General features: G+C 44.6%; 2 protein-coding genes across 4 annotated transcripts in view; both read right to left on the reverse strand.

The window, feature by feature from the left end:
• Positions 1-12,597, reverse strand: part of LOC131109127 (uncharacterized) — a 50,778-nt gene extending 38,181 nt beyond the window's left edge. For 2 of the 3 annotated variants that reach the window (XR_013627805.1, XM_078792389.1), the window contains exons 1-5: positions 12,457-12,597; positions 3,402-3,466; positions 2,740-2,796; positions 1,689-1,787; positions 1,157-1,237 (exon numbers count right to left, since the gene is read on the reverse strand). The gene's annotated coding sequence lies outside the window, so the exon portion shown is untranslated. The other variant, XM_078792388.1, reaches the window with a different exon arrangement.
• An 854-nt stretch (positions 12,598-13,451) lies between these two features.
• On the reverse strand, positions 13,452-15,692 carry LOC131108787 (transcriptional regulator Myc-like). The gene is made up of 3 exons (XM_058060108.2): positions 15,493-15,692; positions 14,583-15,357; positions 13,452-14,507 (listed from the first exon to the last, which is right to left on the reverse strand). Exons 2-3 carry the CDS (start codon positions 15,316-15,318, stop codon positions 13,846-13,848), a joined length of 1,398 nt encoding a protein of 465 aa, XP_057916091.2. The 5' UTR covers positions 15,319-15,357; positions 15,493-15,692; the 3' UTR covers positions 13,452-13,845.
• Positions 15,693-17,629: the final 1,937 nt, after the last annotated feature.

A 17,629-nucleotide genomic window follows, 5' to 3' on the forward strand; every position in this document is an offset into this window, starting at 1 on the left:
ATTCGTACATCGATTTTTCCCATGAAAGTTCAAAAAGCGATAAGTGGCAATTTTTAACGTGTTTAACAAACGGTAAATGGAAGTTGTATAATAAACAACAGCTCTGACTTGACCCTGGAACTGACTATTTCTGTTATTACTTCCTCCTTAAGTCAGCTGAGCTTCCCTAAACCTGTTAGCAAGTCCCTTTTTAGCATCTTTACGTCAATTTGTAGCCTTAAAAAGCGTTAAAAGACAGCTAGATTGATTCTTCTTTTTACATTTGTGTCAATAAGCAAAAAAATCTATTTATTATCATCATCATCGTTACATGTGACGTCTTGTGAAACAAACTTGAGAGGCCATCAATTTGAACAGCCATTCTGCACCGCCGACTCGCATAGCTGCGGGATGCCTTCCAGTGAGGTTTCGTCATACTGAAACGCTCTCTAAAGTGCAGCCGAGGGCGGAGCTAGTCTATATTTCACCGGCTGGAATGAAGGCGGCGAGCCAACGTCGCCTCTTTATGAGCCTCCCATAGATGGCTTGCAAAAAAAAAAACACCTTGGATGTAAAAAGTTGAAATATGTACAGTTTTTTTTTTTTTACATCCGAAGGACAAATTCTAAGAATATTCATCTCTCGTACAACAGATCATAGCAAGCCTCACAAGTTGCAGCAAGTGCCCCAATAGCAGTAGCTGGAAATAGCCTGCTTTTTCATGCCTTTTGTGATGCTATTCTGGGTCGGGGAAACGGGGCGGATGAAGTCAACCCGTGTTTTTTTAAGCATCTAAAATTGTATTGGAGCTGTAACATAGTCCCAACAAGGTCCCAATATTGTAATCTATGTAATCTGATCAAAGGTGACCGTACCATTCCAAACCGTACCGTATTAAGCTGAAGCGGCCCGAGATGCTAACAAAGTTGGGTGTGTGGAGCGTAGCATCTTCTGCTTTTAGGAGAAAAGGTCATAAGGTAAATATTGCGTGATGGTTTTGGGCTGGAGGAAAAGTGCCTTGTTGGCCATGGAGAGCAGCGAGGCATGATTCCTGGAAAGTGCTTTCCCACGTGTGGGCGGTAAGACAAGGCTGCCGCTGTTGGGCGTGTGAGCACTCAGACCTCCCACTTTTTTTTTTAAAAAAAAAAAGCTTGGGAACGCACGGCCAGATGCTCACCTGCTGCGTGTCCGAACTTTTTTTTCCTTTTTAAACCCTCGTTTTGACTCTGCTGCAGGGAAGTTATGGGAAGCGTTCCGCCTCGGTGCATAGTGGAAAGAAGAAGAAGAAAAGAAAAAAAAAAAAGATAAGTATGTAGCGAGCGCAGCTGTCTTGTATTACTCGATGGCGAGATAACAAGAAGCAGTCACGTGCAGACGTGCGCATGCATACATGTACACATACTGTATATGTTAGCGCGCACAGATAAAGGGATTAAATGGCCGGCGATGTGAGCAGTTACTTTAATTGAAGATTTGCTGATGAAGACACCCTCATACTTAATGACTAGCTGCAATTAAAGCCCCCCCCACACACACACACACAATAGACTGACTGACCTCCAGCAAAATGTATCACTTCCTTATTTAGAGATTAGCTTTTGTGAATGAAGGAGTTGGGTTTGTGTTAAGAGGAACTTGATACTTTGAGGGTGTGCTGCTTCCCATCAATGACATATATGTAATCAAACTACCTGTGTTTCTATTCATACCTGAAGTCAATAGAGAGGTGCCAGGGGGGGTCTCATTTCTGGACTGTGAAAAAAACACACGGGCTGGAACAGAAGTTGTGGTGTGAAAGATGCCGCCGCCTGTAAACAAACAGGGAAGAAGCTGGAGCCGACAACTGTCCCAATACTTTTGACAATAGTGTATACCATAATACTTATGCACACAAACAGACGGGTAGATAGCTACATAGAAATGCGCTTTACGGATAAAGTTAAGACTGGGCATGGGCCAATACGAGATTCCGACGGTTTGATAACCTTGGCCAAAATATCACGGTTTGACGGTTTCACTGTCAAAAATGTCTTATTTTGAAATAAAAAGTCAAGTCAAAACAGCCTGTTTTTAAACCATGTAAAGGCTTGGAAATCGAACATATGTATTTCAAATACATTTCTAAATAAATCATAAATAAAGAGTCTTGAATCAGTCATGATGTGCTATATACGTATATCACTATATTGACACTTACTATGGTACCCATTATGTCATTGTATGGTCATATCACGCCGTACTGCGATACATGACAAAACAAAAAAAAAACTATATTAGGAAAGCAGGAAGTGAACAAATGTAACAGTTACTGCAGTGGAGAATAAACGCTTTACACCACTTATCCTCCACTCCTGTCTCCCAGCACGGCGGCAGCAGTCAAGCTCAATGCTAACGAGGCAGCGAACAAGCTTCGGCGGCACATGGAAGCCCGATTCCGACTGCGAGGAATTGACACGGGACGTTTCAAAGTATTTCCCGGGATGAATGTCCCACTTTCTCTCATGTCGTAGAAACGCTACGACACACAACCGTCCCGTCTTTCATACCGTGGTATATCGTTAAAGCGGTAACCGACCCGTGCCTAGTCGCCGATTCTTCCAAGTTGTTATGCTAACACCTAAAAAGAATAATAATAATAATTTAAAGAGGCGTCATGTCTGCCGGGTCAACTCTTGGTGGTTTCCTTCTGAGCGAAAAAGAGAAATGACTTGAAGCGTCAGTTGGCAGGTGACAAGTTACTGAAGTGTGTGAATGACTCACCCGTGTTCACCGGGTCTGGGGGGGGGGGCAGGTAAGAAGAAGGTCACACCATCTTAGCTGTAACATAAAGTGAAAGAAATGAATGACACCTGCAAGACCCAATGCTGGTAGTCCAAGTGATAGACAGCATGAAGAACTGGACAATGTCTGCATGGAGGCATGCATGGGGGGGGGGGGGGGTTATTTATGAATGAACATGTTCCATGCGTAACGTGGATCTTGTGACAGTATTGTGAGCTCATCCGTTCAACATTTTCACTCTCAAGCTGTGACCAGGATGAGAAGAAGAAATGCAAAAAATAATAAAGTGTATAATCATCTCCTCTTTTCTGCAAACTGATTGGCTAAAAAAAAGCACTTTTTTTTATAAAACCCCAGCAAAAATGGAAATATATAATGATACTGATATACAGAGTACATATACCGATTTCCCTTGGTGGAAATACTTCGAATAGTTTGGACTTCCCCCCCTTAAGCAGTGCATAGTGACAGTTGTAACACGTTCAAACCACAGTGCGGTGCACTGCAGGGCCAATTCGAGGTGCATGAATGTCCTCTCCAAGAAAAAAGGAAGTAGAGACTATTTAAAAAAAAAAAAAAAAAAAGAAAGTAAAACAAGCACACACAAAAAGCACGCAGCCTACACGAGTGAGAGTACGCACGTTCCATGTAGCCGGGACAAAAACCGAATCCCACGCCCACGTCACCATTCCCTTTCTTGAAGCAGCTGCAACAGAAAAAAGAAAATAACACATTAGAGTTTTGATATGAGATAAGGTTCATTTTACACTTTCTAGAAAGACCCCCTCCCTCCCCAGTAAGGAATGATGACCAGTCAGGTTTAAATTGCATTGGGTTGTAAAGTCATAGAGTGACAGCCTCAAGCTGGAATCTTCCGCCGCGTCCTCCTATGCGATGTCAAACATGGCATGTGACCCAAGTGGAGTATCACCTGTTGCATGCTAAAAACACGCTACCTTGACAGTGCGTGCAAGTGAGCCCGACCGTCAACGTTAAGCACTGTTGGTTTTGGCTGTTCCTAATGAAGAGCCACTAAATAGTCCACATATTGTATGAGACGTACCCCACATACGTGGGGTTGGCTGTATGAGCAGCCACGTGTCCCCGGTGAAGGGGGGGCTGGAGTATTAAATGTTACATGGGAGCAAAGTTGTAAGCAACACGACCCGACTGGCACAGCGCCAACGCTAGCAATCAGAGATAGCTAGCAAGCTTGCCGGCTCACGTGACCGGGTCCCTATTTGTGGAAGTCGGGCGTCCGAAGCGGAGAAGGGGCGCACTATGTCTTTGATATTTATATACCGGCGCCCGAAACACAGCGGTGTGGGGGGGGGGCGGGGTGCATGACATCTTGTGAGACACATTTCTCACTATGACTTTGGGGTACCGGGGGTGGTGGGGAGGGGGCGGGGGGATACCACGTCATGTGGACTTGATTGAAGAAAATCGGTCACATGGGTGTTGTTGACGCAATAAACTGACACTATAGATGTGACATTTTCCTTTAACATTTTTTATGTTTGAAAATGCTTTATTTAGGCCAGGAATTCATAACATTTGCAATTTTTTAACGAAAAATAGGCTAGTCAAACACAAAACCATAATCAAACCATGATATTGCGAAGGACTACTGTACATTAAAATTTTGTTAGCTAGCAAGATTACGCAAAAGGTTATTAATGGCATTTGTCTAGTATGTTGTTTATTCTCAACGGGCCCGCCCCTGTGGCAGCTACGCCGTCCGCAACGAGCCGCCTCTAACTAGTTGAACGTAACGCAACGTCAGCTCGCCCGGGTCACGGTTACTAATCTGGTCGGAACTCCAGCTGCTTCATATCGCCACCGTAATGCAAACCCATTAGGAATGTGCTGCAGCAGGGCCTGCGGGCCGGCTGCTCCCGCGCCGAGCTGACATCCCATCTTTCATCGACAAGACGCTCATTACTGCGGAACCTTCGGGTCGCAATCAACGGGACTGAAGACTTGACGAGATGCAAAAACGTCCGATTAAAAACCATATCCGTAGCCACCGTATTCCGAGTCAAGAAGTTTCCACAACTGACCTTTGGAACGCTTAAGAGCAGAGGTTAAATGTTGGGTCTGACACTTTTAACCCCCCTGACACCCCCAGCAACATGGTACTGATGCTATTAAAGCGAATGAAAGAGTCCTAATCTTAAGACTACCCCCCCTCCATCGGTGAGGATGCAGCGGGGAAGCGTCGTCACTTAGCACTGCGGGGTGCCGAGTTCAGGGTCAAGAGCTCATTAGCAATCTGTATTTCCGCCCGTCGCCCACCGGCTTGCTGACTGACAGCTGTGCCGCGTACAGTACCGGGGAAGCACCCGAGAATTAGCCACGGGCGCACCAAAGGCGGTGGAGCGTTTCTTTGTAATGAGTCAGCATTGCGATGGTTTCTCTGCGCACAGCTGCTCGCTTGATGAACGCTCTTCTGTCGCCAAGGACGCCAACATATGAAAGCACGGGTGACATTTTCAGTGGCCTCTTCCCGCGCCTCCTTTGAGTCACATGAATGAGACTGAAACGACGCCAGAGCGCAACCACGAGACCAGATGAATGTACTTTTATTTTATCTGAAAAAAAAAAAAAAAAACGCCTCAATGAGATGGAAACTGACAGCTGACGCCGTGTCAAATCAGAGCGCTATCAGGTTCAAGGCGCAGGAAAAAAAAAAAAAAAGCCTCGCCTCCGTGGCTTTTTTACACAAGGAGCCAGTGAAGTCGTCCCAGCTGCCAGCCCCTCCCCCTCGCCATCAACCCGCCCCCACCCCCTCCCCGAGTGAAAAGGTCGTCCCTCCAGCTGAGGGCTGTAAATTCAAGATGTAAAAACGGGAAAGACTTACGCTCCGTTCAACAGGTGCAGATTCGGAATGAATGGTCACCCCTTTGCTCCCGCCCCCCGGACTGCGACGCAATTATTAGGCCTGGACGACTTATTTATAGTTACTTATAGTTATGAATTACATCCTTTTTACCAAAAAGCTGCCAATCCAATGAAGTCTTTTCATTAGGGACAAACAAACCCTTCGATTTTTAATAAATATTTGAATGGCAGCCGACACATTTCCCCCCCCAGCGTGACATTTTCCCGTGACGGCACCTTGTCTGACTGGGTCCACCTGGATCATCTGATTGGGATCATATTGAAAATATACGCAATTCATCTAAATGTCACAAAAAAGGTGAGTATTGGAGTGGAGCACGTGCAGTCATTAAAAAAGAAGCAGTTTGAGACGTTTCCGCTGTGGTTATAGACGATAACTCGGCAGTTTTGGCCTTTTCCCAATCTGATACTTTGACAATATTATTCTAGATTGACACGGTAAAATTGTTTTTAGCAAGTAATTAAAGTAAACACATTTTTGTAAAGCTTATTTCAATTCAATTTGAAATGAATTAATGTAAATCACATGGAATAAAACTTCACTTTAAAATTTCACCTCAGTTTTCATACACTGTCTTGGTTTGCATACTGTTACAATCATTGGAATTAACTTGTACTATCATTAGTCCGACCCTGTGACTCTAAGCGGGTCATTATTCACGATAAAGGTCAAATTCGCCGACTCGCTGCTGCCTTAAAAAGTGCGAGCACCTCCAAACGGGATGGTCACCTCCTTGCTGCGTTCCGCGGCCAGCCAAGGTGAATGGTGACGTTGGCTCCTTTGAAGCTTCTCAAACACAGCAGGACAAATATTTACACGGTGGGGCTCTGCTTGTTTAATGTAACGTAATGCACACTTCCACTGAAACGTTTTAGACAAAACACCTCCAGCGGCTGACGAGTTGCAGGCCGTACTCTCCCACAGGTTGAACCTCCTTTTCGGGGCATGCCTGGGAGCCGGTGGTCTGCTTGTGGGGATGGAGAGGAGGGGGGCGGGGTGGACCCTGCTGACGCTGCTGTCTGGCTGAAAAGAGGCAATGTGTGCATTTACAGTTGGCCGGGAACCAAAGAGATTAAACAGAGGTGGGCTGGGATACCATGTGAGGGCATGCCACGCAAAGACAACACGCCGTCTCAACAGCTGTGAGAACGACACCGAATGTCGCCAAACAATGAGACGCAATGTTGGCAATCGGATTTTACAGGGGGGGGGGGGGGGAAACCCATCATGGGCATTCCCGTTAAACTCCTCTTCCAAACCCAGCCTGGCCAATCTTGGCTTTACAACTGGAATACTGACTCATTCATAAAAGCAGATCTTTGTGTTTTAGGCCAAACAAGATAATCACACATATTAGCTGTGACTCTGGAAAAGAGTCTATTTTCTGATATGTTGCAGACCAAACCATAAACTGTCTTTGGTTCTTACTGATTTGGTCCATCGAGGACCTCACCAATTACTTTTAATCAAATCAACAAGGTTCAGATTAATCGACGAAAGGCACTGATCGCTATTTTTGCCCCTTTTTGGTGTGCTGCGGACCAAACCACTAACTGTTGGTGTTATTCATATCCATTGAGGGCCTAATTAATCTAAACAAGTTCCAGATTAATCGACTCAGACAGTGATAGATATTTTTGCCCCTTTCCTGATATGCTGTGGACCAAACCACTGACTGTTTGTGTTACCGATTTGGTCCATTGAGGGCCTAATTAATCTAAACAAGCTCCAGATTAATCGACTCAGACAGTGATGGATATTTTTGCCCCTTTTCTCATATGCCGTGGACCAAACCACTAACTGTTTGTGTTACTGATTTGGTCCATCGAGGGCCTGATTAATCTAAACAAGCTCCAGATTAATCGACTCAGACAGTGATGGATATTTTTGCCCCTTTTATGATATGCTGTGGACCAAACCACTAACTGTTTGTGTTATTCATATGATTCATCAAGGGCCTAATTAATCTAAACAAGCTTCAGATTAATCGACTCAGACAGTGATGGATATTTTTGCCCCTTTTCTGATATGCTGTGGACCGAACCACTGTTTGCGTTACTGATTTGGTCCATCGAGGGCCTAATTAATCAAAACAAGCTTCAGATTAATCGACTAAGAAAATAATCATTAGCTGCAGCCCTTGTGTGTCAAATAACATTTAAATAAAGTCACTAGATTGGGAGTCCATCCATCCATTTTCTATGATGCTTATACTCGCTAGGGTTGTGGGGGTATGCTGGAGCCTATCCGAGCTGACTTTGGGCGAGAGGCGGGGTACACCCTGGACATGTCATGTGACATGATGTCATGTGACATAAGACTGAACAACGCTTCCCAAGTATGCCAACAACACCCAAAAACTCAGTTGACAACGTGTTCCGAAGGAAGTTGAATGTTGACGAAAGAAGATGCTTTAGCCTTTCCGTGATGTCCAGTAAAGTCAGCTTAAAGTCAATTTAAGCTCCTCCTTCACACGCCGCCATCCAATAACGCAAGGACTTTGTGTCGCCTCCGAAGGGAAACAAAGACATCAGCGAGCTAATCTGTGGTGAATCAGCAGCAATGGTGAAAAGAAGGACAGCCATCAGCAGGAAGACGCAAACAATGTCAGACGTCACCGACAGAGAAACTCCAACAATAATCCCCCCCCCCCCCCCCCCCAACGTTCAATCCATCAATGGTAGCAAATCGCCGGGTCTCTTCCAAATCGTCCAAACTGGAGATTCATTTATCGCAATCTGAAAGCTTTTCCGTCTCATCTAAGTTGGCACGAGTGACGATTAGAATCACAAATGCGAAAACTGCTGCCTGCTTCAGTTCAGACGAGGTGTGTGTGTTTGTGTGTGTGTGTGTGTGTGTGTGTGTGTGTTGTGGCACACAAAAACAGTCTTTGAAGAGAGGAACTGTTCAATTAGCACTGGTGCTGGAATCGCCACTTGATGCTACGGCTAAACTCCATCAACTCAACTGAAGAATAGGAGACACTAGCCAATGGCAGCGCAGCGTAGCGTCTTAGCTTAAGGGGTCGTGTGAAGGTCAGGTGTCCTTGCTGAAGAACCTTCTGGAAGGATGCCGAGCGCGCCAAGGAGGGTGGCTTGCATAATGTGCCGGGGGGGACCCCTGAGGGGCCCATCTGTTTTGCGCAAATAAACAGTAGCTTCAGTCAATGGGGGAAAAAGCGGCGTGTTCCTCGCGGCAGACGGGCTCCATTAATCAGAACCAGGATGAGCTCGCAGTGACGCGTCGCCGGCGCCGCTCCTCCTCCTCTTCCTCACGCTGTATCTCCATTAGCGAGGCCAGGCGTCAGCTGGAGGCAGCTTCTGGTGTCACTTGCTGTGTTTTTGCAACTGTCCGCCAAGAAAAACGAAGAAACAAAAACGTGGCAAGTGAGATAATGGGGGTAGGGGGCGTGGCTAAACCATCTCTGACAAGCCAAGGACTTGACTTGACATGTGGTGAGCATCCGGAGTCCTGCGACACCTAAACGCGCCATCTGACTGGGAGCTGCTGGTTTTTTCCTCCCTAAAGACACCTTGACGTGGCCATCCGTCACTCAAACACCCCCCCCTCTGCCCCCGCTCGCGTCACATCCATCCAGGTCTAAAAGTACATTAACCTTTCCGTTGGAACTTTTTAATCAATGTGATGGATTCCGCCGGACGGAGCGAAGCCTGACCTTCAACCCCTGACGAGCGAGCGATGGAGAGAGCGGGGCGCCGTCGAGACACAATTAATATTTCATTAGCTGTGCTTTAAATGGTCATTAAACGAGCTCGGTGAACTCTGCGACGGCAACATGTGATCCACTGCCGGACCGTCTGCCGGTCGCCGTCATAAATAAAGATGAATTAGCCGCCATTGAGATGCACAAAAGAACCTTCCACAAAGCTCTCAGACTCATGCATATGGAACGGTAACTTTCTATTTGATTCAGTGGCATTGTCGTCATAATGGTTTTTCATGTATTACAAGGCTGAGAGACCACCAAAGACTGAAACAAATCCCCCATGAGCAAAAAGTCCCTTGATCTTGCACAAATGGCACGTTAGGCCATAAATTCTATTGCCATAAATTGACTTGTTTATCGTATATATTTTTTTTATTAAGATAAATAATGGAGTACTTACTGAGGCTTCATCATCTTTGCCGGTTGCAGAAACCTACTGCACATAAAATTATTAAAAACTTTTTCTATGGCGCTTAGCAGCGTGATGCTACTCCTTGCTGCCTCTTGAGGCAACCTCTTTTCAGGAAATGTGGTAAAAATTTGTACTTAATACTAAATTAATCAAATAATTAACTGTATGGTGTGTTGTCAGGTCATAGACAACCACAATGTATCCCACCGGCTAAAATGTTAACTGTACTTTGACATTATAAGATAGCAGAACCTTCTCAAAATTGAAGACGATACCAAAAAAATAAAAACATTAAATGCTCCGATGTAGTCGCCGAAAATTTTGATCATTCCTCAAGCTAAATAATTAACATTAAATTTAATTTAAAGCCTAAATTAACGGCCTGTCCTTATTTCAGTTGAAGTAAATAAATACCTCGAAATTTACTGTATACTCCACCAGCAATACTAGGATTTAGGAAGCAGCAACAGCTCATTAAAAGATGTGTCTATGCTTCCTTTCACCCTTGGTACGTAAACAGGGATGTAGGTCAGGCTTCACCACGCCCGAGGTGAGCAGAGAGCGCATTGTTTGCCCATGCGGCGTGAGTCATGTCACATGAAACAAATGCCGCTCTCCTCCGTGACGTCCACGCCTGTTATTAGTGGATCGTGATGGAAATGAATAGAAAAAAACGGGATACACGTAGCTAGGCATTGCACACACCGAGTCAGCGCCCCGCCTCTCCCCAATGAATGACAGACAGGAGGGTTCCATCACTCTGTTCACTCCGCTATAGAACCAACACGCCCAGATACTGAGACAGTTGCACAGTGAACCCTCTTGTCAGCCAGCCTGTTTGAAAGAAAAGGAAAACAAACACATACAAATGCTAAATTATAGAGTTTGTTTTTAATTTATTGTGTGGTTAATTGATTTATTGATTATTGTGACAGGCCTACATGTAATAAATATAAGATTTTGGCGTCGGCCTTCAGGAGGTACAATCAGTTTGTAATGCATAATCCATTTTTTTGCAATTTTTTTTGTATTTTTGTGTAAAACAAAAAAATATATATAAAAATTGTAATGTTTTCATTTAAATTTTTTAATTTAAAATTATTTTAAAACTTTAAACGCTCATCGCAAGGTACACCGAGGCAGCTCGGGTTGAAGGTCAAATCTGTGCATCAACAAGTCAAACTTGTACAGATTTCCGCATTTCAAAAGTCCGCAACTTGAAGCAATCATCATCAAATCAGGGACTATTTCACCCCCTATCGATTCTGAGAAACACAACCTGGCTAGCCAAGGAGCTGAGCTTGCAGGAAGATCAATTGTTTTATCATTACTTCTTCCGCAGTCTACCGTTTAAATTCTGCTGCTCATCTGAGAAGAACCTACCATTCCACACACGTAACAGCCATCATGGGAATCAGGTCTTTGCAGCTAAATAAGGTAATTATGTCAACATTTGAACTCCATGACCAGCCTTTAATGTTAAACACTTCCAAACTCCAAAGCTTCAGTTTAAAAAAAAAAAAAAGCTGCCCTCTTTCTCGCCTTTACTGGGAGAATCCGACAGGAGAAAAAAAAAAAGTTCTCTAATCCTTGATGGCTTTGATGACGATACGTGGCATGTTGATGCTCCCGCTGCATGCAGATGAAACAAAAAAAAAAAGCTAAAATCTCAAACTGAATGTTAAGTAAGTTGCGGCTACTTTGATTAGCTAAAAATAAAACAAAATTACACTAGCCACCATCATGTGTTGTGCTTTTTATTTGGCTTTTCTGCAACCCAAAAAAAAGCAGCAGCCTCTACATGGGGAGAATATACTCCAAAGGTAAGCTTGTTAGCTAAATGAAGCTGTGTAATAAAGTTGTGGTTGAATAAATCACTGCATCAGCTGATAGCGGCTGGCAAGGTGTCAAGAGGGCTGAAAGCCATTCATTAACTGAATGTTAAACTTGCAACAACAACAAGCAGTGGCCGCAACAACCAACAAGATGAATATAATATACACAGGAAGTAAGCTTGTTGAAAAAGTAATATATATATATATTTTTAATAGGGTATTGTTTGACGGTGATTAACTACTTTTTACACTTGTAACAGTAAAGAATGTAAAAATAACATGTATTTGTTACATGCCTTTGATTGCAGCTGCGTATAAACAAAGTTGAAACAAACTTGTCAATAAAGTTGTGATTGAACAAATCACTGTAATCCGTACTGCTTGTAAACTGACTAGCTGTCAAAAAGGATCCAAGCCACGTTTAAAACCCACAATTCCACTCCATAATGACAATAACAGTAATAATACTAATATCTTTGTGTTCCATATGTCATATTGCAGTTGTACAAACACTGAATTATAAGTGTTTTACGGTTTGTCCACAACAATGCTGCTTCAAATGATGCACAGCTGCGTTGATAACATAATGAGTCACATTGCTAACAACAGAAGCCTGCGTTAGCTTCATTGTAGCGCAAATAAACAGCAGTAAACCAGCAAAGACACATAAAATGTAGAAAAACTGACATTGTGCAGCAGCGGTAATAGCATTAAATGAAGTTAGCATCATCCAAACTGAGAAGTCGATCGATAAACAGTGCATTGCACGTGAAAGTAGCGAGAGGAAGAAAAAAAACAATCCTAAACAAACTCTTACCGTGTCATAGTCTTTCTCCTGCTTTAAAAATGGCACCTTTGTAATCCCTTTTGTCTTGTTTGCAGCAATGTGGCCGAAAAAATAATCTCGACGTGACTTCCATGTGCTCTCGTCCTCTCAGCACGCGCTCAGAGAGGCGAGCTGAGGACAGGACGCGACGTGACGTCACGACCACACACGCAGGGACTCGATGCTCATTGATGACGTCACTGTAATCATTTAGTTTTTCTATGATTGCATTAAACAGCAAATAACTTTGGAATATACACTAAAAGTTGTCCCATCATTATTGTAGTGTTTTTTTACGAGTTTATATTTCCGGGTTCTTACAGCCAAGTGGGCGTGGCTTTTATGTACTGTTTCCTATTGACCTGTGGGGCATTGAAGAGTGTGGCTTCCATCATCTCCGCCTAGCAACAGCAGCAAATACATTCCAATTGGTTGCTAATTGAAAATATTGGATTGGAGTAGAAATATAATTTTAAAAATAAGTAAATTAGATTTTAAGGCAGAATTTGAGGGGCTAAATGGGTTGAGGGTGAAAAGTATGCCAACAAAAACTATGATTAATACATAATTAAGATGTAAGTTTCTTATGACAGCTGCGTCCACTACTGTTTTTGTGGTTAAAGGACAGTAAGAAGGGACTATAGTAGACATTTTTAGGGCAGTCCAGTGTCCTTAAAGGTAAATAATGCACTCTGGATTGCATATATATCCTGTTTTCATTGACAGTATATATTGTTTTTCAACTATTAAGTGTTGCAAGTGTGTTTATTTGAGCGGGATGCCATTAATTAAGTACTTTCCTTTTGTTTTCAGTGCAACACAGGTCAAAGTCAATTCCTGATCAGAAAGAAACAGATCAAACTTACTCTCCTTGCTCAAAAGTGTTAGCATTAGCGGTCATGAAAGCCTAAATATGAGTAAATTAGTTCCACATAGTTCAACATGAACCCCAAATCCACCCGTACCAAGCAAGAAAAGGAGGCACCAATCCAAGAACCATTTTTTTTATATTTGAAAAAAGAATCTAGGAACATAATGAAAAAAAACAAACACCGAGTCTGAACATCCAGACAATTGAGATCCAAAAATACATTTTCTTAGGAAATATTAATTATATACAAAAACATAAAAATGTATATTTTAATTTGGGCTCCTACTGAACTGTGAAGCACCATTTTTTTATATTTTATTAATAAAATAAACTTTAAATATTTAAATCCAACCATAACTTCAATTGAGGCAGTTTCAACATGGAAATCAAACAATGATTCCAAACATCCTTATTTCCTGCATTTGCATGCAACAACTGTACAGTCTTGAACTTGCATATAAAAAAAAAACAGAACAAAAAAAAAAAGGCCAACAGAAGAAAAAGAAGTTTTAAGCGCTCTGCAGCTGCAAGAGTCTCTGCTTTAAAAGTTCGCTCTTCCTCCTCAGCTGCTCCTTGAGGGACTGCAGTCTGTGCTCGTCGGACTGCATGCTGCAGATGCACTCGGCTGCCTTCTTCAGGATCACCACCTTGGCCGCTTTCTCGTTGTTTGCCACCTCGGGGATCTCGTCCCGTAGGGCGAAGAAGCTCAGCTTGAGCTCGTTCCTCCGCTGGCGCTCCAGCACGTTGTGAGTCCGTCGCTTGTTGTGGTCCTCCGTGTCGGACGTGCGGGGGCTGGAGCACTTGCGGTTGCTGCTGATCTGTTTAAGGACACGGCTCTGGCTTACTATGATCATGCCGCCACCACCGCCCCCTCCTCCTCCTCCTCCTCCTCCTCCTCCTCCTCCTGAAGCGCCTTCCAGCTTGAGCCTCTTGACAGCCGGCTGCTCGTGCCTGCTGGGTGGGTGGGCGGCGTAGTTGTGCTGGTGGGTGGAGACATGGCACCTCTTCAGCACCAGTGGGCTGGGGTGTCGGGTCTCCGCTGGGCCGGGGTCGCATCTTTTCACCGCCTGCCGCTTCTCCACCGTCACTACATCAATCTCCTCATCCTCCTCCTCCTCGTCGTCGTCGTCGTGGTCCTCCTCCTCATCATCATCATCATCATCATCCTCTTCTGCAACAAACACATGACATTTATCATCTACCAGAACCACCTCCGGACATGAAGCCGTGATGTGAGAGTTCTTACCCGAGTCGCTGCAACTGCTGCTGCCGCTGTGGGCCGGCATGTCCCGTCCCGAATCCCGACAAGGGGACCCGCTCTGCTTAGGCGTCTCCGCCACAGGGTAAGGGAACACCACTGAAGGGTCAATGCATTCCGACGCTGAGGTGTTAAGGTCCTGCAGGTAGCTGCTGCTCAGCTTCCAAGTGGCGACACCCGTAGGCTCGGAGCCCCCCTCAGAAGCGGAGGCAGCGATGGCCGCCGCCCCAGACGACACGGCAGAGGCATTGCTGGTGGCGGTGATGGTCGTGGGGACGCTGCTGCTGCTGATGTTAGCCGTGGACTCTCTCCGGACAGCCTGCAAGGAGGCAAGCTGCTCCGACACCACCTTCTTGAGCTTGGCGGCTGCAGAGAAACCGCTCCACATGCAGTCCTGGATGATGATGGACTTGAGGAACGTCTGAGAGTAGTCCGCGTCGCAGATGATGCTCTGGTTGACTGCGTCGTCGCCCAGGAACTCGCTCACCATCTCCAGCTGGTCCGCAGTGGAAGGGTACAGGCTGGACAGAGACGGCCGCCGGCTCGGCGACAGAGGAGGGGTGGGCAAGAGCTCGAATTTCTTCCAGATGTCCTCGCTCGGCGCCGGCGGCTGCAGCTGCTGCGGGTAGAAGTCCTCCTCCTCGTTGTTGTAGTAGAAGTAAGGCTGCAGGGAGTCGTAGTCGTAGTCGTAGTTCTTACTCGCTAAACTTGAGCTCAGCGGCATGATGGCGGTGCCCGGTGGGGTCTCTCGTCCACGCTGAAGCTGCAAAAGCAAAACGTGGAGGTTAGTCGGCAAGTTCAAACATGCACAAAAAAAAAGTGTGCACGCTTTGCATGCATGGAGCAGCAGGTGTCCTGGAACTAAACGTGTTTGAAGTACAGTCATTGTCCGGCTTACCGTTTAAAGTGCAGAACCGAAGACGCGACACAATAAGCCCAAATTGCAACAACAACAACAAAAAAAAAATACGCGTAATACAAATCCACCAGCGTCCTCCCTGGACATTAAATCCTTCCTGCGGGGAAATCGCGCATGAGGAGCCGGTAGAAGCGAGCGAGCCGGCCGGCAGTGGCCAAGCTCCGTGTGTCATGAGCGGCTTGAGAATCACAGCTGAGACCCCGGCAACGAGGCTTTATAAGCAGCCGCGTCACTACCTCTCTCCGCCCGCTGAGGCTAGTCCCCAACCTCCCCTCTTTTTTCCCCTACTTTATAACCTACATCGAAAACGACTATTAACCCCCTCTGGCGTATTCTCTTTTTTCAATTATACACCCCAAAAGAAGAAGATTTGTACCCAAAAAGAGTGTTTTTTTATGAATACAGTACTTGAAGGTACTAGCTTTACGCATTGATACGTCAGGTCAAGCAGAGGGGAAAGTGGGCGTGGCCATAGTAGAGTGGCGCCTCCATTGACTGAAGGCATGCAAGTCATATTAATGTGGCCTAGCCTAGCAAGATTCATTATTAGCACTGCAGCAGTTTTTTTTTGCACAAATAATTACATTACACGCAAATAATGTTATAAATACCACAACACAACCCCTAGCCAAAACGAATCCACATTTGTGGCTAAATATTAGACGACTTAATAGCATAAAGCGTAAACGGTTGCAGGCTCGAACAGGTGAAGACGCCATTTGCACAACATTTGCACAAGTGCAAGCGTTACCTCCGTAAGGGAAAAGCCGGTGTCAGAGTGGATGATGGATAGATTGGTGCTAATTAGTCACAGGAAGGAAGCAGTTAAAGCAAATCAGGCGTGCTTTCGGAGTTTGAATGTGGCGGAAGCTCCTCTGCGGCTCCTCTGCCGCCGGATGGAGATGGGCGGAGTTGGAGCACCCCCTGCTGGCCGTTTGAAGTACTGCAATGACTTTGAGCGTCAATAAATCAAAGCTAATTAAGAAAGGAAATTAAAATGTTTTTTTTTCCACAAAGGTAGTGTATAGAAACATTACACTATTATTGATAATGTCCTTTTAACAATGATATTATGACAATTTTGTAATCTTTTTGATTAAATACAAGCTCCCCTTATTCAAGTAGCAATTGTAACTAATTAGCAGTAACTAATTAGTGTCATTGCAAACAGCTGACTGTGTCCTTCCAAAATAAAGCACACACACACATGCTGAAATCATAAACCTAAACAACTGTAATTGAGCTAAGCAGACTATTAGAACGAGACCTCGCTGTAATAGCAATACAAAGATATATCCTTCAATCAATAGCTACGGGAACCTGTCTGTCAAACTGTGGTGTTGCCAGGCAAATTTTCTTCGTGTGTAATTCACTAGAGCCGGCACTTAAAGCCCCCCCCCCCCCCATGAGGCAAATCTGTGTTTGAGCACATTCATAATTCATGTCCCTCGCAATAAAAATAAAGTGCACATTTTGGAGTGGCCTTTTATTGTGGCCAACCTAAGGCACACCTGTGCGATAATCATGCTGTCAAAAAAAAGTGAAGAGGCACTCAAATGCTTGCTTTTTATGGAGGGGGCGGGGGGGGTGGGGGTTCAAAGGCTTCACTACACATCTTAAAATGCTAGTCACGTGATCATGTAGATTTTCTTTAGTGCATAGGCTAACCTCGCATGATGTCGCTGTTCAAGGCTGGATATGGTCAAATGTAGTGGACAATTCGAGAGAATTTGTGGATTATTTCATTTGAAATTCGTTACTCGGTCTGGGGTGTTCAAAATGTGGCCCAGGGGCCGGTGGATGTCTTTTTATCGGCTTGTGGTACACTGTAAAAATAGAATTTAACACAAAAGCTAAACACAACAACATGAATTGATTAATAAGCAGTAATCTGACAAGAATAGAGTCAAAATATGAGTGGAACAAAGTCATAACTAGAAGAAAAAAATGGGGGAAATTGGGTTGGGGAAGGATGGAACCTGGAGATCGATAGGTGCGGCTTCTGCAGTGATTAGTCTATTGTGGTAAAGAGCGAGCAGGGCCCAAAGGCAAAGCTCTAAATTTACATGTCAATCAAAGCTCATATGTCTTGGGTAGTGATCAAAAGCACAAGATC

The sequence above is a fragment of the Doryrhamphus excisus genome, linkage group LG7 (genome assembly GCF_037039965.1).
Source record: "Doryrhamphus excisus strain RoL-2023G ecotype Guam linkage group LG7, RoL_Dexc_Guam_v1.1, whole genome shotgun sequence".
Classification (NCBI taxonomy): domain Eukaryota; kingdom Metazoa; phylum Chordata; class Actinopteri; order Syngnathiformes; family Syngnathidae; genus Doryrhamphus; species Doryrhamphus excisus.